This window comes from Danio rerio, chromosome 5 (assembly GCF_052040795.2).
Source record: "Danio rerio strain M-AB ecotype USA chromosome 5, GRCz13ab, whole genome shotgun sequence".
NCBI lineage: Eukaryota > Metazoa > Chordata > Actinopteri > Cypriniformes > Danionidae > Danio > Danio rerio.
Window position 1 is genome coordinate 68655245 of NC_141025.1, and position 23290 is coordinate 68678534.

At 35.4% G+C, this 23290-nt stretch overlaps 2 protein-coding genes across 3 annotated transcripts; both read left to right on the forward strand.

The window, feature by feature from the left end:
• The first annotated feature begins 8835 nt into the window (after positions 1–8835).
• On the forward strand, positions 8836–14972 carry polr2j (RNA polymerase II subunit J). The gene is given in 4 exon segments (NM_001024400.1): positions 8836–8924; positions 10611–10700; positions 10959–11133; positions 14714–14972. Coding segments are annotated over 4 exon segments (354 nt in total). The 5' UTR covers positions 8836–8871; the 3' UTR covers positions 14750–14972.
• A 2986-nt stretch (positions 14973–17958) lies between these two features.
• On the forward strand, positions 17959–23290 carry alkbh4 (alkB homolog 4, lysine demethylase). 2 transcript variants are annotated; one of them, NM_001326370.1, is given in 3 exon segments: positions 17959–18094; positions 20481–20675; positions 22669–23290. In NM_001326370.1, coding segments are annotated over 3 exon segments (810 nt in total). In that variant the 5' UTR covers positions 17959–17998; the 3' UTR covers positions 23188–23290.

Consider the following 23290-nt stretch of genomic DNA (forward strand, 5'->3'; position numbering starts at 1 on the left):
AGTGGCCCAGAGAAGAAATGGCAAATGTGGCCAAGGTTATCCTAAAACAAATGTGGGCCACTTTGTGCAAATATTCGACACAGTAAGCTATGGCTAATGCGGATTTGAGCCTATAGTGGCTCAGAGAGGATATGGAAAATGTGGACCATTTATCTCAAAACATATGTGGGCCACATTTGGCGAATATTCGGCACAGTAAGCTATAGCTAATGTGGATTTGAGGCTATAGTGACCCAGAGAAGATATGGAAAATGTGGCCCAGTCATCTTAAAACATACGTGGGCCACATTTGGCAAATATTCGGCACAGTAAACTCTAGCTAATATGGATTTGAGCCTATAGTGGCTTAAAAAAGATATGGAAAATGTGGCCCAGTTATTTAAAAACATATGAGGGCCACTTTTGCCGAATATTTGGCACAGTAAGCTATGGCTAATGTGGATTTTAGCTTAAAGTGGACCAGAAAAGTTATGGAAAATGTGGCATAGTTATCTTAAAACATATGTGGGCCACTTTTGGCAAATATTTGGCACGATTAGCTCTGGCTAATGTGGATTTGAGACTAAATCGGCCCAGAGGACATTTGGCAAATGTGGCCCAGTTAACTTAAAATATATGTAGACCACATAGAATAAAGTCATCATCATGGAGAAAACTGTTTGCTTCAGTTGGGCACATAGCCCTGAACCTCTTAATATGAATTTTCTTTTAGGCTGCTGAAACACCCTGCTGAAACAGTGGGGGTTTATGGCCCTTTAAGAACTTTGCTTGAAAATTTTGTTCATTACAGTAAACAAAATGAAGTGAGGCACAACCTGTGATAACATAATATAATTCACTGATATTTACCAATGTTGAATCCATTTTTAGACGTAATAGGCCAGACCTGGGCCAGAATAAAAGCAAACTGTGGCCCAGAATAAAGTCAGTTCTGGTTTATTTGGTTGCATTCTGGCTAATATGTGGTATTGCTTTGGCTAATTTTTGGCCCAGATCTGACAAACAGGAGCGGACCGCCCTGGAGCCATCATTCCTTTCAGTATGTGGTCCAGATGTAAGTGTCTGGTGTGGGCCGGATCTGGGCCAAAATAAAAGCAAACTGTGACCTAGAATGGAGTCAGTTCTGGTTCATTTGATTAAAGTCTGGCTGATATGTGAAATTGCTATGGCTTAAATGTGGCCCAGATCTGGCAAACAGGAGCGGACCGCCCAAGTGCCATCATTCCATGCAGTATGTGGGCCGGATGTAAGTGTCTGGTGTGGGCCAGATTTAAGCCACATGAATTTTGCTAGCTGAGCATAATCTAAAAATAGTCATCTTAAATAGTAATTAAATTACTAAGTATTCATTTTATAACGATTTTAATGATTCAAAACAGTCAATCCTAATCAAGTAACTGTAAGTTCTTTCTTAATGTAGACCAAAGTGTCAATATGGACAACAGCAATCAATATACAAAATAGAAAAAAATATTTAAATACTAATAATAATGATTTTGTTAATATCGATTTACTGGTTACACTTTATTTTTTAAGGTGTTAAGGATTTGGTTTAGGGTTTTTATGCAAATTTTTGCAGCTGTTTTTACAATACAGACATTCAATGCAGTAATATTAAAACAGGTTCAGAGATGATGTTTTCAAATATGCCATTGTTTTTGTTATTGACATTGGCATCGCTGGCTTAAAGTTAATGCAGACTTTGTAAACGAGCAGTTCCTCACGTTCACATCTGTGCCGTTTGAAGTGAAAAAGAGAAGGAAGCATATGAAAAAACGAAATGTTTTTCTAGTGGTCACGGCTTTTGTTCCTCTTTTGATAATGAACAAATGTCTTTGTCTGATTTTACTGCGTAGTACAAGTGAAAACAGAAAATATACACTGATCAAATGCTGCTTGGTTTTTTCACATTTATGTTCCCACTGCGGCAGCATTTCGCAAGCTGAAAGATTTCACAGGGGATTTCAGAGGGTTTGTGATGAAAGATATAACCACAAACCACCCTGCTGCCCATAGCATCTTAACAAATGCAAAACCTAAAGTTTAAAAAAAGGTTTAGTGTGTGTTTATATAGAATGATGCACTATATTAGATTCTGCATCTAATTAAATGTATTAACGTCATTTAATTTAGACTGCCCTGCTGAAAAATCCAGGTTAAACCAGCCTAGGGTGGTTGGCCGGTTTTAGAGGGGTTTTGGCCATTTCCAGGCTGTTTTCCAGCCATTTCCAGCCTGGTCTTAGCTGGTCAGACTGGAAAATGACCAACTAAATCCTAGCTAAAACCAGCTTGACCAGCCTGGCTTAAGCTGGACATAGCTAGTTTTGGCTGGGCTCCCAGCCTGGCTATGCTGGTCAAGCTGGTTTTAGCTGGTTATCTCCCAGCCTGACCAGCTACGACCAGGCTAGAAATGACTGGAAACCAGCCTGGAAATGGCCAAAACCCCTCTAAAACCAGCCTGGTTGACCAGCGAAAACCAACCAACCAGTTTAGGCTGGTTTGCGCTATTTTTTTCAGTAGGGTGAAAACAAGACAAAGGCAAGACACATTAGGCATAAACAGGGTGTTTTCATTACAAGTGTATCTTTTGTTGCACTTTATTCCATTCAATGAAGCTTGATATAGAAGTTCTAGCAAATTGAAACCGTGTCAGTCCAGTTTTCAGAGTTGAAGTTCAGTTTAGTTCCGTTGAGTGTGGTTAATTTTCACTGGTGAAAGTTCAAACACTGAATAGCAAATCCGTCGATGCACAGCTCCACAAGTCCCAAACCAAGCAAGCCAGTGGGGACGGTGACAAGAAACAAACTTTGCCAATTGACGAAAGTGAAGGAAAAAACCTTGAGAGAAGCCAGACTCAGTTGCCCATGACCATTTCTCCTCTGACCAAACTTCTTCTGCAAAGCTGCGGTCTAGGCACTGGAGACTAGAGAATGCTGGACATCCATCGTGGATAAGCTGCAGGAGTGAGTAAGGCCCACAAGATCAATGTCACTGGGTCTTTCAGAAATCAGTCTTGTGCTCTCCACTCTTGACTGCCACAGCATCTGCTCAGGATACAGCCAGGATTATGGATACTGTACATCTAGAAGTGCTTTGTGGTTGGCATCATCTCTTCACAAGTCTTGGATCACATCAGTGGCGCTGCACAATCTCTAGAGGCCTCAGGATGAGTATGTCCAGGTTGAAATACAGAATAAAGAAAATAATTAGTGTCTTTATGTGTCTGTGTTGTACAAATACAAATTCTATTTTAATGACATTTTCTCCAAAAAGATGTTTTTCCCTCTGCAACCTTAAATCTCCACTTCATAAGCATTTACACTTACAGCTTTATTCATATCTCTATTTTTAAAATAGATTTTAACAGATTTTATTCGACATTTTATTCTACATAGTGAGAATTAATATGTTTTTTGGCAGTATGTTCTGGAGATATAGAAAATTCTCTTTGCTTAAACAGACAGAGTAAATGAACACACGTTTAAATAGACAATGTATTGTTTGCATATTTATATCGATAAATATTCAAAAAAAGTAAAAAGAGGGAATTGTATTTCTTGATGTACTTTGATTTTTACTTAAAGTAAACATTAGAAAAAGTAGACATTTTAAAAGTACTCAAGAACAGTGAGTAGCGAGTATTACGCTGTGAAAAGCTGATGCATTTACATGTCATTTGTGAGTGTGTGTAAACATAACATTCTGTAGTGCATTTAGCTATTGCCCAGCAGGCACACAACATCATAAGACATTAACATTAGGTTAAATTTAGGTTGTGATGTCTGGTGACCAAAATTCAAGTCAAGCCAGCGTCTAAGAGCAACGGTATTTTAATGTCCAATAACGACGTCAATGGACGTTGAAATTTGGTTGATTTAAGGTTGTGTTAGAAAGTGACCAAAATCCATCTTCGAGCCAACATCTTAAATGAACACGATATTGACGTAAAATACTGACATTTTTACCAGGAATGGCAACCAAAATCCAACGTCTGATAGACACATAGCAGTAAGGTCCACACAACATGAAGCTGTAACATCATTAGACATTGATATTTGGTTTTACGTTGGAAATTGAAGTCAGCCTGAGGTTGAGTTATCTCCAAACAAAATGCAACGTCCCCATGACATTGGGGTATAATGTCAATCTGATGTCGTGTTGACGTATTTTGCCTACTGGGTGTTTAAGGCCATTTTGGTCATCATACATTAAACATCCATCATCTTCCCATCTAAACAGTCTCTGGGTCATTGGGTGTAAAGATCTTGGACATCTTCTTGGACCATTTTTACGCTTCCAAACAGTTTGCTGCCATTATAAATCACCATGTCTTGAGGTAGCACATTATGATGTGAGTTTCCGTCTATACACGCTTTGATTGGACAGGAATCACAGGACTGATTTATCTAATCCCCATAGACAAGAAAAAAAATATAAAGCAGTGACTGCAGATTGAAGGAAAGTAGTAGAGTAAAAGTACAGATGCAGCACTATAAATGTATTCAAGAGAAAGTAAAAGTACACATTTTGAAAACTACTTAGTCAATTATAGTTCCTGAAAAAAAACATCTCGATTACAGTAATTTAAGTTGTTACTTTACACCACTGTAACTAATATAATGTTTTTTTATAAAAAACATTATAAAACCACGACCAAACTATAATGCAAACAAAACAATTGTAAAAACAACAACAGCAGCAGCAGCAACAACAAAGATTGCTCATTTCTTTAGGAACGTTGACTGGAAATTCTGTTGTTCATGCCTAAGATTCTTTGCTAAATAGGGTAACATTTTCCAAAAGGCATGTTACCACATTACGAAAATTATAAATAAATTTGTCCTTGAGTCATTATCGAAGTCACATCAAATGTGGAAGAAGTGAGGAAACTTGTGAAAGACTCATGACTTCTTTACAGACCTCCCTCACCCACGCTAAACACACTCCTGTATGTAAACACACTCACTCCTTTCCTTTTTTTTTTTGGACTGATGTCTGGAATTGTCTTCTAACTTCTTGTAACATCAGTTTGACCTTTCTTCATGTGACTTTGTGTGGGCGAAAGCGTTTTACAACATTCCTTTGGATGTCCTTCCCTTATCAACGAAATTGTTTATTTATTCATTCGTTCATTTTCTTTTGGCTAAGTCCCTTTATTCATCAGCGGTTGCCACAGCGGAATGAACCACCTACTATTTCAGCATATATTTTACACAGTAGATGTGTAGTAGTACCAGGTGTGACCTAGTATTGGGAAACATCCATACACTCTCATCACACACTCACTCATTCACTCTGGTCAATTTAGTTTATTCAGCTCAAGTCTTTGGACTATATAGGGGAAACCGGAGCAACCGGGGGAAACCAACGCGAACACGGGGAGAACATGCAAAATTCACAGAGAAATATTCCAACTGGAAATTAAATCAGTGGCGTTTATGCTGTGAGGAGACAGTGCTAACCACTGCGCCACCGTGTTGCCCCATTTTTTATTTTTTTATTTATGATAACTCCACCATCTTGGATTTATATATTTGCTTTTCTTATAAAATCTGGGAAGATGAGTAACGTTCATTACACAAACAGACAAGGATCGTCTAAATATATTTGAATAATAATACTAATTCACTTTATTTATAAATGCCGCCTTTCTGGACACCCAAGGTTGCTAAACAACAAGCATCAACAGATATACCAAAACAAATTAATAAAACAATTAATTAAAAAAAACAATGTCAGACAAAATTTTAAATACTAGAGGAGCTGAAGCACAAACACATCAAAGTATAAAATAACATGGTAAAGGATAGTCATAAGAACAGATGGGTCTTGAGATGAGATTTAAAGGTGTGAAGACTATTACTGCTCCTTAGGTCCAGAGGAAGTGAGTTCCATAGCCGAGCAGCCAAACAGCGAAAAGATCTGGCTCCCATTGTGCTTAATCTTCAGTATTTCCCATCATCAACATATCAATCTTTCCTCAATTACTGTCACTAACACTGCTTTCATCATTAGATTTTGTGCATTTCTGAAAATAATGACTAATAATCTTTAGTCTGTGTTTTTTGTGCTTTAATGACAAAAAAAAAATCAAGAAATCTGTCCATTGTCTCATTTCCTCAAACATCATTCTGAATTGCCAAATACAAATCTAAATTCACTCACTCTTCCCAAACAAGTTGTAAAATGTGTGATTCATAAATTGGATTTAAAGAGTGTTGAGTAACAACACTTGAGTTTGACCATTAGGTCATGAGAACCCTTCCTGAAATGACCATGGTTGTACTACAAACAAAACAAAAACTGATCATCTGTAGTTAAACCCTGAGAACCTTAAATTAACCCATGTTTTGTAACATTAACCATAATTTAAACAGTATCTGTAGTAAAACACAGATACCCAGATATGGTTATTAGACTTTGACACAAAAAATGGTGTTAAGTGGAACATGAAGGGGCCATATGTTTCGACTTTCTCTACACACTATATCTCGCTATAACAAAAATAAATAATTTTACATACAGTTGAAGTAAGAATGATTAAACCCAATGAATTATTAGCCCCCTGAATTATTTTTCCCCAATTTCTGTTTAACGGAGAGAAGATTTATTAAACACATTTCTGAACATATTAGTTTTAATAACTCATTTCTAATAACTGATTTATTTTATCTTTGATAAAGCTAGACAGCACATAATATTTCACTAGATATTTTCAAGACACTTCTACACAGCTTAAAGTGACATTTAAAGGCTTGACTAGGTTAATTAGGTTAATTAGGCAGGTTAGGGGAATTAGGCAAGTTAATGTATAACGATGGTTTGTTTGGACAGTCGAAAAAATATAGCTAATAATTTTGACGTTAAAATGGTGTTTAAAAACTTTAAAACTGTTTTTATTCTAGCCAAAATATAACAAATAAGACTTTCTCCAGAAGAAAAAACATTATCAGACATGCTGTGAAAATTTCCTTGCTCTGTTAAACATTTTTTTTGGGGAAATATTTAAAAAAGAAAAAAAAATTTAAGGAGGGCTAATGATTCTGATTTCAACTGAATTTTCAACAAATTTACTATACTAAGCATAGTTTAACCATGGTATCTGGGGTAAAACTAATAAGAGCCATTCCGCAAAATGAATGCCTTTTCAGTCCCCAGGACTTAATATAAATATGCAAGGAAAGTAACTCAAACATACATGTTATTATTACGAAAAGTGTCCTTGTTCCACTGTCCAAATGACAAATGTAACATTTTAAAACATTTAAAAGATTGATAAAAATTACCTACTGTTTTTTTTATTGTCTCCAGTCTCTAACATTGATTTTTACTGAAAAATTCATTAATTAATTCATTTTCTTGTCAGCTTAGTCCCTTTATTAATCCGGGGTCACCACAGCGGAATGAACCGCCAACTTATAATACTTAGATAAAAAATAAAATTATATATCCATTAAATAATATCCATTAAATAGTTGTTAAACAGTAAACTGCATAATTTGGATCTTTGGAAGGCCATTGAAAGAGCAAAGATAATATATCTTGTTTTATTTTTTTTACATATTTGCTGATATTGCAATGAAAACTGGACGTGTCGTTTTAAAAATACTATCTTGTTACCTAAATCACTTCATAGATGTAATTTGTTTAGTGCAAAAATTCTGATATTTGGTAACTTGTGGGAGTTTGCTTAGTTTCTTTGAGCTATTAGCATGTACAGCGTGTGGCTCACTTTCATTTACGTGCAAATATTATGCTAGAAATTCAGTCCTGTTACTTTCAGTCCTGTTACTTATATGAAGAGTTACAGGAATGAGTAACAATAATGAGAAGCATCTTCTGATACTTAATAGAATGAACAGTTTTTATTATATTATTCATCTGATTTCCACACGTTATGGATGGAAATGTTGAAGTTGTAAGATATTTAAAGGAATAGTTTTCTCAGAAATGACAGTTCCACTACATGACACACACACACACACACACACACACACACACACACACACACACACACGCAGGATTCTCTCTGACACACACAGACTCTCTCTTTTCACTTACTGATTTGGTTTTCTTGTGAAAACTTTTTTTCCCTACAATTTACTCAGTTAAGTTCTGTACATCATATACTTAAATGTTAAGTAAATTATGTTATAAAAAACATGAATTTCAGGCCACAGTTTTCTTGAAAAAAGGGAAAGTGCCTTTGCATTCCTATAAAAATACATTTTTTTATGTAAATCGTGATTTTTTAAATACAAAAATCAAATGTTTGAAAGTGTAACAAACCATATTTTAAAAAGAAAATCACTTTCTTAAGAGGAAAACAAAGTAATTACCTGATAGACTTTTATTCATGCTTTTTAAAAGACTCGTTAGTTTGGGTAATATGACTGAAAAAATGCATTCATCTGCCACATAATACCTTGTAAAAACTCAAATTAAGTCATTTTATGTGGACCAATACATATTTTGAAAAGTTAAGTATGTGTGTTATTGGATTCCGCCTTGAAAAGTAATTAAAAGAAGTTTAATTGTAAAGAGTTACAATAAGCAAAATGCATCCATTCGGTGGAATGGTCAATAATTACTCCCATGCTAATCACCATACTCAACTTTTACAAGCGATGGTCAAAATTAGATATATAATCCAACCATTTTGACCCAAAGTGTATTAAAAGACTCATAATAAAGGTACCTCTTAACTCTGTCGTTGTGTTGAAAATACTACGACCAGACTACGACACAATACTGCCCCCGGTCGTTATTCACTCAATATTACCCTTTTTCCCATGTCTTCCCATGTCATGCGCATGCGCAGTACAACGTGCGTCCATTAGTAGCATCGTTCTCTGCTGGTTTTGAAGCAGGATGAACGCGCCACCAGCATTCGAGTCTTTTTTGCTGTTTGAGGGAGAAAAGAAGTAAGTGCACTATAAAGCTGTCTTTGCTATTCAATTATACTAACATATTATACTAGCCTATAATAAGAGTAAATATTCAGCTGGAAGACAGGAGGGAGATTCAAAAGGCTTTAGCTTGTTGGCTAACGACAGGTTACGTTAGTCAGTCCATCTGAAAACAAAATACAACCTACTTCTGTTTACACAGTGCTTTATATAATACAGATTAAATCATATCGACGATTGATTCATTCACTATTTAAGTTTATTGTTCATTTTTTTTGTAAAAACGAATACAATTTTTAGATGCTAAGCTGTTTGAGTAAGACATGTAAGTTAATACCAAAATTTAGCTCAATTCAGTTTAAGTTGGTTAAGTAACCGTGTAAATCTAAATAAAAGTATTCGTTTTTAGATCAACTTTAGGTCATGATACCATGACATTTTTTGAATACCATTTAAATACCATAGTACATGTACAGTTATTTGTCTCAGCATCAAATTAAATAACAGAGGTTATACGTAGCATATAAAATATATGCAAATAGGGTGTGCTTTAATGTTTTAAATATTTTTTTTTGAAAATAAGATTGTCAAAAATATGAGTAAAATAACCTTCCATATAAATATGTATATGTTTTTTTAAAAAGTAAACCTTTATTGTAATATACATTGATTACAATATGAAGTAGTAAGTGCTCAAACTAAATTGTATTGTATTGTAAATGCCTCTTTCTGACAGATATGCTTGCCAAATTGAAGTAAAATTGGTTTTGTATTCTCACATTTGGACTTTCTCCTTAATATAATTTCAGAAAAGTTTTATTTGCAAATTCTGAATAGAGAAATCATATTAGCAGCCAATGACTATCAAAGTACAACATTGTTCAGTCAGGTAAATAGTACTTATGTTGTTGAGAAGTCATATTTGCAGGCTATTTACGACTGAATATTCAAAGCAGTGTGGTAAACAATATCGGTACAATGTTACAAGGTTTCACTGTTCAAAAATGAACAAATGTCTGAATATAAAACCAACTTTACCTCAATGCTTGACAAAACTTTTTGGCATTAAAAATATTTTTGGACTGAATGACATTTAAGTGAGCATCTTCTCTAAATAAGGGTTAAAATAATAGTAGGATAAAAAGATGATAAATATGATGATAAAGCTTATTATATATTATATATTTACCTAGAAAACCATTTTTCATCTCTGATCTACTTAACAAAGTGTCATATTACTGCCAATATTGTACCATGATACCACAGGGTCTGCGGGGTCTTAAAAACTATTAAAAGTTTATTTCAATGAAATCCTGCTAGATTTGACTTCCTGCTAGATTTGACATCATGCAGTTTTGTTTACTGCAGTTATCAAGGAAAAACCATTATTTCTGCAGTTCTATAGGCACCAACCTGCTGAATTAGCTATATTTAATAGATTTTAATTCAATATATGAATAATGTTTTAGTTTTGGGTAAGTTTTTTTACATTAATATTTAATAAATATACTGTAAGTTAAAATCTCTTTATTGTTTCCGATTGAAATCTTAAGTGATAATAAGGTCTTAAGGTCTTGTATGGAGAGAGTCTTAAAGGTATTGAAATTCACTCTCTGGTTCCTGTATATACTCTGTACCAAAACATTACTATTTATAAAGGTAAGGGATTGCCTAAAATTTCTGTTCAACTTCTTTTTACAGGATCACAATAACCAAAGACACCAAGGTGCCGAATGCATGTCTGTTTACACTAAATAAAGAGGATCACACACTGGGAAACATCATCCGATCGTAAGAGACCAAACTTTTGATACACTAAAACATTTTCAGATATTTATGTGGGTTTTGTAATCATCCTATATTTACATTAGTGCAATTCCATGCAAATGTCAACCTTGTCATGAAAAAGATTAGGTTTTAACTCTGTGGTTAGTTGTTTTGGAAAATATCAACATGTTTCAGTATAATGTTAACACATACTTTCTCTGTGAATGTGTTTTGAGATCTTACTGCAAATGTCACATTTGTAACATTGGAATTGCTCATTAGGCAGTTGCTGAAGGACCCCCAGGTGCTGTTTGCTGGATATAAGGTTCCTCATCCTCTGGAGCATAAGGTTGTGATCCGCGTTCAGACGACACCAGACTACAGTCCTCAGGAAGCCTTCACTAATGCCATCACGGATCTGATCAGTGAGCTGTCCCTGCTGGAGGAGCGATTTAGGGTATGTTCATGTGTTTGCATTGAGTAAAAAATGATTCCAGAACAAGCGCTCCTGAAAAAAATGCACTCTATAGCAGCACTGCAAAAGACAATTGAGGTAAGGTTGGTTTTGTATTCACACATTCAGACGTTCTACTTAATATTATAATTTCAGAAAAGTATTATTTGCAAATTCTAAATAGGGAAATCATATCAGCGTCCAATGGCTTTTAAAATGCAACATTGTTCATGATCAGTTAAATGGTGCTAATGTTGTTTTAAAGGGCACCTATGGTAACAAATCTACTTTTCAAGCTGTTTGGAAAGACGTGTGTAAGTAAAGTGTATACACCGTCATATTGGGGTGATATAAACACACCCAGTGTTTTTTTTTTTTTTTTTCTTCAATTTAACAACATAAAAACGACAGACCAATTGGAGCAGTTTTTAGAGCGACCGCAACTTGATGTAAAAGTGTGGTCCCCCCGCCCACCAATATTGATTGACAGGCATGCGTAACCTAATCCTCAGTTTGTTGTTTTACGTCTGCCATTTTCAGTGTTTGAGTCAAGGCGATATCACCAAAGGAACACCCTTGCTTTATTTTTAGATGTAAGGCTCATTGGGCTCAACACAAGATCAATATTCTCCACATTATCGCTCTTATCAGAATTATTGGTTGTACCTTTAGGTTTGCAAATGTGTACTTTTCATTGCGTCTACCTTAAACTTCAGCCATTTCTTAACTGTTCTCAGGTTCACAGAAACTCCCTGTGATCTTAACTAGGTGCAGCTGGAAAAGTGCAAGCGCGTTGCCTCAGGTGCGCATCTCTCCATTAGAAAAAATTAATAAACTTGCCTGCAGGTCGCACACCAGAAGCTCCGCTTTGCATGGCACGACACTGGCGCAGCGCCATGCATTTTGAGCGTGGGTTTCTGTTGGGATGCTGTTTTGCCCTGATGGAAACCTGTGTTTAGAGTTCTAAAATGTGTGGCGAGACGATTCGGGACATTTCATGTTTCTGCCGCGCCACTGAGAGTGTCTGGTGTGCCGTGTCGCGGCTTCGAGCGGCACATCTGGTGCCTCAGTCAAAATTAATTCAGTGTGCGTGGTTATTTGTGTGTTGAACTGAACCTAAACTGGCACACTCAGAAAACCCTAATACTACTATTAAATCATAAAAAAGGGGTAAACTATGTGCCCTTTAAAGTCATACTTGCACGCTATTTCAGACCTAATATTTAAATTAGCATGGCAAACAATATATGGGTCGTTAAATGGAACAAATGTGAAGCGTTCAGATGCGAAACCCTCTAAATCCATCAGACCTGTTTTCTTGTAAATGAGCATTTTCTATCAGGCTCCTATAATTAGGTTCAGAAATGTCATTCGATATGTAATGATAAGGTTATTAGCTAGTAAATAAAATACCTTTTTTATTGTCACTTTAGACAATTATTTGGTTTTTAACAAGGTAAATTTCCTTTTGTGTCAAATCCAGCTATATCCACTTTTGCCTTTTTTGCAAAAACCTCTCAATCCACCTATTGGGACAAGACAGTGTAATTAGTTGAAAAATCACTAAAGATGCCTTTAGAAATTATTTTACCAAACATAAAACACATTACACAAACCACCTGAAATGAAAAATACATAAATCTGTCAAGTAAGTGGCAGTTCATTCTGCTGTGGTAAACCAGGGAAAAAGCAGAAGAAAAATGAATGAATGAAATCTGTCAAGTAAGTGCATTAATCAACAACATTAAAACTGACATTAATTAAATCTGAACAATCTGTTGGCATTTCTAATATTTGGGATTTAATTTAATGCAAGTAGACCAATGTAAAGATTGTAAACTAAGCTTGGTAGATTCAAATAATGTAGTGTAAAACATCGTGAAACATCAATATCTGTGCATTGTCCATTAATATAAAAAGCTTATCAACGGTATAGGTATTATAAAATAATATAAATTATGTATAGTTGTATACATTATGTTTATCTTTTAAGAAATAGCTTACATTAGCAAATAAAACACAAGGTAGGCTACTAGACAAAAAGGGGATGCCTCTTATACGATTTTAGAAGCTGTCATTCAATCATTCTCAACATACTTAAGGTCTTGGTGTCTTGTTTATCCTCATAGCATCCACGTGGCATAAAAGAACGGCATCCTAACTCTGTCTTTTGTGAAACGCAGTTTCCGTTTAATGTATAGTAAATCGGACTCGTTCAAAGTAATGTTGCTGCGCAAAAACACATTATGAGTGCATATTACACTTCCGACTGTACGTTATGTTTTCTTTTTCTTATAATGCATGGAGTTTTGAGGTAAGGGACGTTTTCATTTGCTATTCACTGACAGTTGGACAGGCTCTTCCAATTCATCAAACTTCATCTTTTAAAATCGAAAGCGTAATAAAACAGTCTCCTCATAAAAGCTGAAGTATCAGCGCGCTGCTATGTTAAAAACATATGATCCAATTCACGCCTCCTGATTGGTTCTCTGGATATAGCGACTTTCGCTGTCAAAGGCAAGTGGCGTTTAGCGGCTTTTGGCAACAAACTGTTATTTTTGAATGCGCTGACGCTGGGATTAGGATGATTAGAAGCAAATCTATTTGTTGATGGTGTACTGCGTGCCTAAAACTCAATGCCAATGGCTCATTTTTAGCGGAAGTGGCGTTTAGCAGCTTTTGCATCTGAACTCTTCATGTGCGAATACAAAAGCAACTTTATCTCAATCAAAAGAAATGGATAGGGTGTAGTGTTAAATAATATATCGTTTAAGCAAAACAAAATATAGCAACGTCAGATTTTTTCTAATTTTGTGCGTCTTTTCATCAGCACTTGTTCTGAAGTAATTCTCTTGAGCAGATATGTAAAAAGCCATTGTTAAGTGTGAGCCAAAAACCGAACAGCTCAGCTTTTGAGGAGAATCACAACATTACAAACTTTGATTTAAAGCAAATATTCAGAATTGAGACAGTGCAAAACTTAAAAAATTTAAAGAGGAAAAAACTCAAACCCATAAAGAATTGCAAATGATTGAATTAAATTGGAAATGAATAAATTAAAGCCAATGTTTTAAACATTTAAGGTGTTTTTCATGGTTTTTGCTATCAGCATAAATGAGTGCATCCCTCACAGATCTCTTTTCTAAATTGATATTATCCACAGCATGCTTTACATTACATTAATATTTGTGAAAAAAAGATTATATTAGTCAGTATCAAAGCCAAAACTAGGCTTACAAAAAATGTAAGGTCTCAGTCTAAATATTAGTACACCCAAATTATTATGTTGGACTAATATTAAATACAATTTTAATAAACAGGACAAATCAAGAGAAACATAAAAAAATATTGACTGTAGTTCATAATTTTTCTGCACATAATCATGGGTAAAGTTATTTGCAAATTCTGCTTATAAATGTATATGTACTGTACTATGTTACATATCTGTTTCATAAAAACCCTGGAGAAAAAATTATTGAATTAACATGAAAAAAAAGTATTTTCAATCTAAAAAAAATGTAGTGTTTACTTCTGCTGTGCTGTATTGGTGTTTACTAAGGATTGCTCCTATTTTATTATTTAGGTTGCCATCAAAGACAAGCAGGAGGGGATAGAATGAAGAAGCATCACTATAATGGGCGACAACAATTTATTCACCATGGACTGAATGCCACTCACCAACTGGCTTTCTATAATGAGCTACAATGCATCCATTTATTTATTTTCTTGAAAGATTTTGACAGCTGACAGGCTCTCAGAATTAAAAAAGTAAGATCTTTAACAACACTGAGGTTAAGATTGTTGAGTTTCACTTCCAGTGTTGTTATTTTTTTCTAAAAAAAGAAAAAAGAAAAAGAAAAAAACAAGCAAGTGTAAAGCAATGATCAGATTTTGAACAATATTTAAAATCTTGTATTGCACATCGAAATATGTAAAAGGATGTAATTTCCTTTTTCAGTGTACTTCTCATTTAGCAATGCTTTAGATTTTTTTTTTATAAAAATAAAATGTCTTTTTCAATAGAAAATTCTGGCTGTCTTTTCTATTTTCTTAAAGGGGTGGTCCACTGCTATGTCATGTTTTAAACTTTCTTTGATGTGTAATGTAGCTGTGTGAACATAAACAACCTATCTGAATGTAATATGCTCAAAGTTCAATGCAAAGGGACACATTGGCTTTTACAGAGTTAGCTTAGCAAAGACTACAGCAAACAAACTTTGGAGACTATAAAAAAATACTTTCGGGTTAATGATGTCATAAATCTTCAGGTTATGCACATACACTTTCTGCAGCAAAGGGGTGTGGCCTGATGTGCTGTAATGTTAGAACAAAGATGCTTCCTGGAACCGTTCTGCAAATTGCAGCACATTATGTTCGCTGACTAATCAGAGTCTCTTAAGGGCGGAGCTTTCAGAAGAACTAGGAAATATTCTGGTCATTTTCATGTTAGCTGAGTAGCTGTATATAATCAAAGTAAGATGCAGTTGAAGTCAGAATTATTAGCCCCTCTTTGAATTTTTGTTGCTTTTTTAATATTTGACATATTATATTTAACAGAGCAAGGAAATTTTCACAGCATGTCTGATAATGTTTTTTCTTCTGGAGAAAGTCTTATTTGTTTTATTTAGGCTAAAATAAAAGCAGTTATTAATTTTTTAAACACCATTTTAAGGACAAAATTATTAGCCCCTTTAAGCTAACTTTTTTTTAGATTGTCTACAGAACAAACCATCATTATACAATACCTTACCTAATTATCATAACCTGTTTAGTTTTCCTAATTAACCTAGTTAAGCCTTTAAAAGTTACTTTAAGCTTTATCGAAGTGCCTTGAAAAATATCTAGTAAAATATTATTTACTGTCATCATAGCAAAGATTAAATAAATCAGTTATTAGAGATAAGTTATTAAAACTATTATGTTTAGAAATGTGTTGAAGAAATCTTCTCTCTGTTGAACAGAAATTGGGGGAAAAAATAAACGGGTTCTAATAATTCAGGGGGGCTTATAAATCTGACTTCAACTGTATATGAACAAATAACCTGATTTTCTACAAATGAAGCATGAGCACACATTGCTTTGCACTCCATAAACACAACCAAGCCTTAAAAATACACTCTGGACCACCCCTTTAACATCAATCTTTACTTTGTATATTTATTTTGGTGTCACTTTTACTTCCCAAATACATCATTCATTCAAGTACATATTGAGTTAAAAAAATCCCGAGTTTACTTTCTGCAAATCAGACAGTTTATTATAAGCAAAGCCTTTAAAATACACTCTGGACCACCCCTTTAAGTACTTTGCAACTAAATACTTCAAGATTTGAGAATGTTTATTTAAAGTAAACCTTAAACCAGGGGTGTCAAACTCAATTCCTGGAGGGCCGAAGCCCTGCACAGTTTAGTTCCAACACACTTACCTGTAGGTTTCAAACAAGCCTGAAGGACTCAATTAGTTTGATCAGGTGTGTTTATTTAGGGTTGGAACTAAACTGTGCAGAGCTGCGGCCCTTTTGGAACTGAGTTTGACACCTGTGCCTTAAACTCTTTTAGATTTTTAATTTATATTGTTTATTTTTACTCATGTGTTTATTGTTATAAACCCCTATGTATTATAGTAGAGCGTTATTTATCAAATTGGTAAATTTTATTCGTTTTTGCAATGAAAGTGTAAATGAAGCTGATGTGGTTATAACCTCAAACTTCAAAACAAGTAAAAAGGATGTGCTTTATAGTATAAGTATATAAAGTCGGGACGTAATGCACCGAACATGTAATTGTGTTAAACTCATGGGCTGAACTTGCGCAATCTCTTAACTTTGCAACCAAAGTAATGAGCTCTTTTTAAAAAAAAAATGTAACTTATGTGTATTATTTGTTTTTATTTATGTATTTTAATTGTTATGAACCTATATAGTAGAGCAGAGTGTTATCAAATTATGTACATTTTCGTCTGTTTTTGCCATTGAATTGTAATTAAAGCTGATATGGTGAGTACCCAGGGGCGGACTGGCCATCTGGCAATTCTGGCAAATGCCAGAAGGCCGGAGCAATTTTTAAATGTGGGCCGGTAAGTTTTTTTAAAAATATGTATTGTTTTTAAGTGCAGACAGCTTTTATCTCTTGCTAGATGTGATATTATGATAATAATAATAATAATAATAATAATACATGTTAAGCATTTGGCCCAATCGGCAACTGCCGCCTGGTTTCAAGATGGGCCGACCCAATCTGAGGTTACTCATACATAATCAAAATCTGGCAAGAATGCCATATTATTTCACCATCTGTAGACTAAATAGTGAATGTGCGTGTTTGTGGGTGGGGCTGTGTCGGTGTGTTAATGTGGGCTGGTGTGGCTACAGTGCCAGGGCTAATTTTTTGTCCCAGTCCGCCCCTGTGAGTACCTCAAACTTAAACTACACAAGTAAAAAAAAAAATGTACTTCATAGCAGTGTTTCCCAACCACATTCCTGAAGGACCACCAGCACTGCATGTTTTGGATGTCTCCTTTGTCACACCCATTACAGGTCTTTGAGTCTCTGCTAATGAGCTGATGATCTAAATGAGGTGTGTTTAGTTAAAGAGACAAGGAAATGTGCAGAGTTGGTGGTCCTCCAGGAACATGGTTGAGAAACACTGCTTTATAGTATGAATGTATATAGGTAATACATGTAATCCACGTGCTTGTGGTGCTTTTTGCCTACTTTTTAAAATGGGACATGCTGCTTTTGTCGCTACTGTCGACTAAATATGCGATTTCGGATGTAGCCGTGTCTTTGAGTGTGGGAACTATTTTGAGCTTTAGGTTGTTTCTGTGGGAGCGCATTAAAGCGACGCACAAATGTAAGGCCATCGCTCTGATGATGAATCCAAGTTGTGGTTGTAAAGGAATAAGAACGTGTTTAAGATGTGAGACGGATGGAACTAAACAACATTTACTCCAGAATAATGAACTGGTGAGTAAATAACACTGCTTTTAAGGAGATTTGTGCACAAATAAGCTAAAGTTGCACTGTCAGCAATGAGGAGAGGTGAGGGGTCCTTCAGGGAAATTCAGACTGACCACATTTTATCCACACTCGGGATAACGTGACTATGGTAGATCAGGGCTGACCAAACTCTGTCTGAGATGCCGTGTTCAGCATAGTCTAGCTCCAACTTCCTTCAACACACACCTAGTATACCTGGAAAGAGCTTGATCATCTGGATTTTGGAGGACACTGGCCCTCCAGGACCGAGTTTGGGCATGACGTTTATATTTTATTTATTTGGTGATGTGTATGTGTATATTGTACAAGTGAACCCTATGTCAAAAGTCATTTAAAATATTTTTATATTTTAAAAAGCTTTATTTATTTTAATAATCAGTTAAATGTGATTTTTAAGAAATTAATTCATTTTCCTTCGGCTTAGTCCCTTTACATCAGGGGTCACCACAGCGGAATGAACCACCAACTTTTCCAGCATATGTTTAACTGAGCAGATGCCCTTCCAGCTGCAACCCAGTACTGAGAAACATTCATACACACTCATATACTTCAGCTAATTTATTTTCTTCAATTCACTTATACCACATGTCTTTTGGACTGTGGGGGAAACCGGAGAACATGCAAACTCCACCCAGAAATGCCAACTGACCCACCTGGGATTTGAACCGGGGACCTTGCTGTGGGGAGGCAGTGCTAACCACTGAGCCACCTTGTTGTCTCCTTAAGAAATTATTTAATGCTAAAAAAATGTGTTATTATCAATGTATTTTTTATTTTTTTTTAAGATTAATTTTTGGCCTTTTTGCCTTTATTAGATAGGACAGTATTGAGACAGGAAGCAAAGTGGGAGAGAGAGAGAGAGGGGGTAGGGAAATGTCCTCGAGCCGGGATTCGAACTCGCGACGCCCTGACGTGCTTTTTCACCATATGTCGGCGCGCTAACCACTTGGCTATTGCACTGACGTGTTATTATCAATGTTAACAAATCCACGGGTTGATATTTTTGTGGAAACAGTGACTTTAAGCATTCTTTGATAAACAGAAAACCCAAACGAACAGTTTTTATTTGGACTGAAATATTTGTTTTAAAGCAGTAGTTCATTCAAAAATGAAAAATTTTTCGACTTTATTCACCCTCATCTGGTTTCAAATCTTAATGAGTTTTTCAAAGGTATTTTGAAGAATGTGTAAACCAGTTGGCATGGGACGAGATCCGTTTTTAAGGTATACCGCGGTTTGAAAAAGTCAAGGTTTTAAAACCGTCAAAATTTTCTTTGATATGTACGATACGATTTTTTAAAAAACTTTTTTTTAGGACAACAGTATCTCCAGCAGAAAAGACATCCTAAGATTTTAAATTGTAAAAATAAAATCTATTTTTGAAATAAATGAAGGCAGCTGAAGTCAATAAATAATTTAGCCTGACATGTTTACTGTTTCAAAATATTTTAAATGATTCTTAAAATAAAGTATACTGTGTTTAAAAGGGAAAATGTTTTTTATCCAGACATTTAAAAAAAAATGTTTTAGAGCAGTAATCACAAGACCGTGAAATTTTTATCCAAGGTTATCATACCATCAGAATCTTATACCTGCCCATGCCTAAAACCAATAACCATTGCCATCTATATAGTAGGGAGAAAGTACTACAGAAGTAAATGGTTACAGGTTTCCAACATTCTTTAAAATATCTTCTTTTGCATCCAACAGAGCAAAGAAACTCATACAGATTTTTAAAAGTGTAGGATGGCAGAAGTTTAATGTTTGGGTGAACTATCCCTTTAAATCTCACTTTGATCAGTTTATTGCCTCTAGGCATGGGCTGGTATAAGATTCTGACGTTATCATTACCTTGTATAAAAATATCACGGGATTGTGATTACTGCTCTAAAATATATTCTCTTTAAATGTCTGGGTAAAAAAACAACAACCTTTTGCCCCTTTGAACACAGTATATTTCATTTTGAGAAAGATTCATGATAATTTGGAGCAGTAAACATGTCAAGCTTAAAAATTCAAATGTATCATTCAATTCTGCTGTCTTCATTTGTTTCAAAAATACAGATTTCTTTACAATTTAAAATGGCATCTTTGGATTTTTTTTTCAGCTGGAGATACTGTTGTCCTAAAAAATTAAAATAAAAACATGTAATAAAAATAATTTTACATATACTGTAGGAACAGTATAGCAGAAAACTTTAGTGGTTTTAAACCTGTAACTTTTCCAAACCCCGGTATACCTTAAAAAAAAAACAGTGATCGTCCCATACCTATCCCTCCTTGTGGAATAAAAATTATTTAAAACTAAATACTGTCATCAAATAATATTAAAGTGTAATATGTTGTGTTGCAGATTCATTATGATTTCATCTATGATCCAGTGTTGAAGTCAGCGGTCCGGGAAGAGGAGGGCAGCACTCCTCAGTGCTTCGAGTTTCCTGGAGTTTTGTTGTGGGAGAATTTTGTGTCTGAAGATGAAGAAAGGGAACTGGTTAGCAGAATGGATCAGGACGTCTGGAGAGAGTCTCAGTCAGGCAGACGAAAACAGGTGAATAAAGAGGAACAATGGGAAAATAAATACTTACACTCCTTTATTTTCCTATGATACTTGTAGATTTTGTAAATAATAATCTTTATGATTAAATGTTAAAATAGACACAAATGAAACTGTGTTATTTAGGTGATGTAACTCCTCACCCAACCCCCTATATCTACGTCCTATTCACACTTATGTTTTGTGGTTTTTGACTTATATTTTGGAGAAATACTTTGTTAACATTCATATTTTCTTCCAACAACAAGTTACAACGTCATCATTCTGACTTATGTTTTCGACAGTTTTGATTTTAAGTTTTCTTTTAGAATTGTGACTCTGTTCATCTCACAATTTAAATCACAATTTTGAATTTATAATTAGATCGTATATTGATAAATTTGTATTGATTATGAGGGGGAAAAATAAAGAGAGAAAACCACTATAAACTCAATCATTTCGACATATACAGTTGAAGTCAGATTTATTAGCCCCCCTAAATTATTAGCTCCCTGTTTAATTTTTCCCCCAATTTCTGTTTAACGGAGAGAAGATTTTTTTTCAACACATTTCTAAACATAATAGTTTTAATAACTCATTTCTAATAACTGATTTATTTTATCTTTGCCATGATGACAGTAAATTAAATTTCACTAGATATTTTTCAAGACACTTCTATACAGCTTAAAGTGACATTAAAGGCTTAACTAGGTTAATAAGGTGAACTAGGCAGGTTAGGGTAATTAGGCTAGTTATTGTATAATGATTGCAGGGGTGGACTGGCCATCTGGCAATTCTGGCAAATGCCAGAAGGGCCGGACCATTTTTTAAAATGTGGGCCGGTCAGCTATTTATTTATTTATTTTTTTATATATATTGTTTTTACGTGTAGCCCGTTTTTCGATTATGATAATAGTAATAATAATAAATGTTAAGCATTGGCCCAATCGACAATGACCGGCTGGTTTCGAGATGGGCCATCCTCATCAGAGGTTATGCGGAATGTAATCTGGCAAGAATGTCAAACAAACATTAAGTGCAACACAAGCTAATCGTTAGAGATGGACCATAAAAAAGGAAAGGCAGTGCCGAAAAGCTCAGAGAAAGCAAAAAAAGGGCTCTAAAATCAGATGCTGCCAAATGCATAAAATGAACTGAACTATTCTCGAAAGGGGGCAGCGCAGTGGGTAGCACTGTCACCTCACCTCATAGGTTAATTGGGATGGTTTAATTGTCAGTTGTGCATGTATGTAAATGTGTGTATAGGGGTTACCCAGTGATGAGTTGCAGCTTGGAGGGCATCCGCTGCGTAAAACAGTTACTGAATAAGTCAGCGGTTCATTCTGTTGTGGCAATCCCAGATTATTAAAGGGACAAAGCTGAAACGAAAATGAATGATTTCATATATAAATTTGTTTCAAATGGGTTGGGTCGCATACATAAAATGTTTAAATATCTAATACATATGGTACTGCTTGTATTATTTTACTATCTGTACACCAATATATGTAGTAAATGTGCGTGTCCGTGGATGGGGCTGTGTCAGTGTAGTAATGTGGGCTGGTGTGGCTACAGTGCCAGGGCTGATTTAAAGTCCCAGTCCGCCCCTAAACGATGGTTTACTCTGCAGACGATCAGAAAAAAAAAAGCTTAAAGGGGCTAATAATTTTGTCCCTAAAATGGTATTTAAAAAGTTAAAAACTGCTTTTATTCTAGCCGAAAAAAAACAAAACAAATAAGACTTTCTCCAGAAGAAAAAATATTTCTGAAGTATATAAGTCCTGAAGAAACTGAAGTATGGGGTGACGTGAACAAAGTCATTGATCCATTTAGGTGGAAGTGACAAACTGCAGGCTTTGGATGCTTATATCAGTTTAATATCTTCTAAACCTGGGTTTTATCACGGTTTTGGAGCACACTAGCTTATAGATATTCTTAAAACTAACATACTGATACTAAAAACTAGAAAAAATTATTTTAATTTCATGAGACATCTGTCTATCCAAAGGACTTTGGGCCAAAGGTGAACTTCAAGAAGCGCCGTGTCCATGTGGGAAGCTTCAGCGGCCTGCCTGCTATCAGTCGTCGGCTGCTGGTCCGGATGTCAGATTTACCCCAGTTATCTTCGTTCAAACCAGTGGAGCAGTGCAACCTGGACTATGATTCTCTCAGAGGCTCCGCCATCGACCCACACTTAGACGACAGCTGGCTGTGGGGAGAAAACCTGGTCACCGTTAACCTGCTCTCGGACACCGTTCTGACCTTGAGCTTGGATCAGGGCTGGGGAGACATGGAGCAGGGCGAGGTGAGGGTGGCTGTGCGTCTTCCCCGCAGGTCTCTGGTTGTGCTCTACGGAGATGCACGGCACCGGTGGAAACATGCCATCCACAGAAAAGACATTCACGGGCGCAGAGTGTGCAGCACCTTTCGGGAGCTCTCGGCTGAGTTTCTCCCCGGAGGACAGCAGGAGAAACTGGGCTCAGAGTTGTTGGATATAGCGCTGAGCTTCCAGGGTGCTCCTCTATAAGACAGCTCCACTTAGATGCATGTTTGTTTGTTTGTTCAATTGCACAAATGTAAAGTGATTGTTTTAATTGTTAATTTAAATAAATGCTTTTTATCAGTCTGTT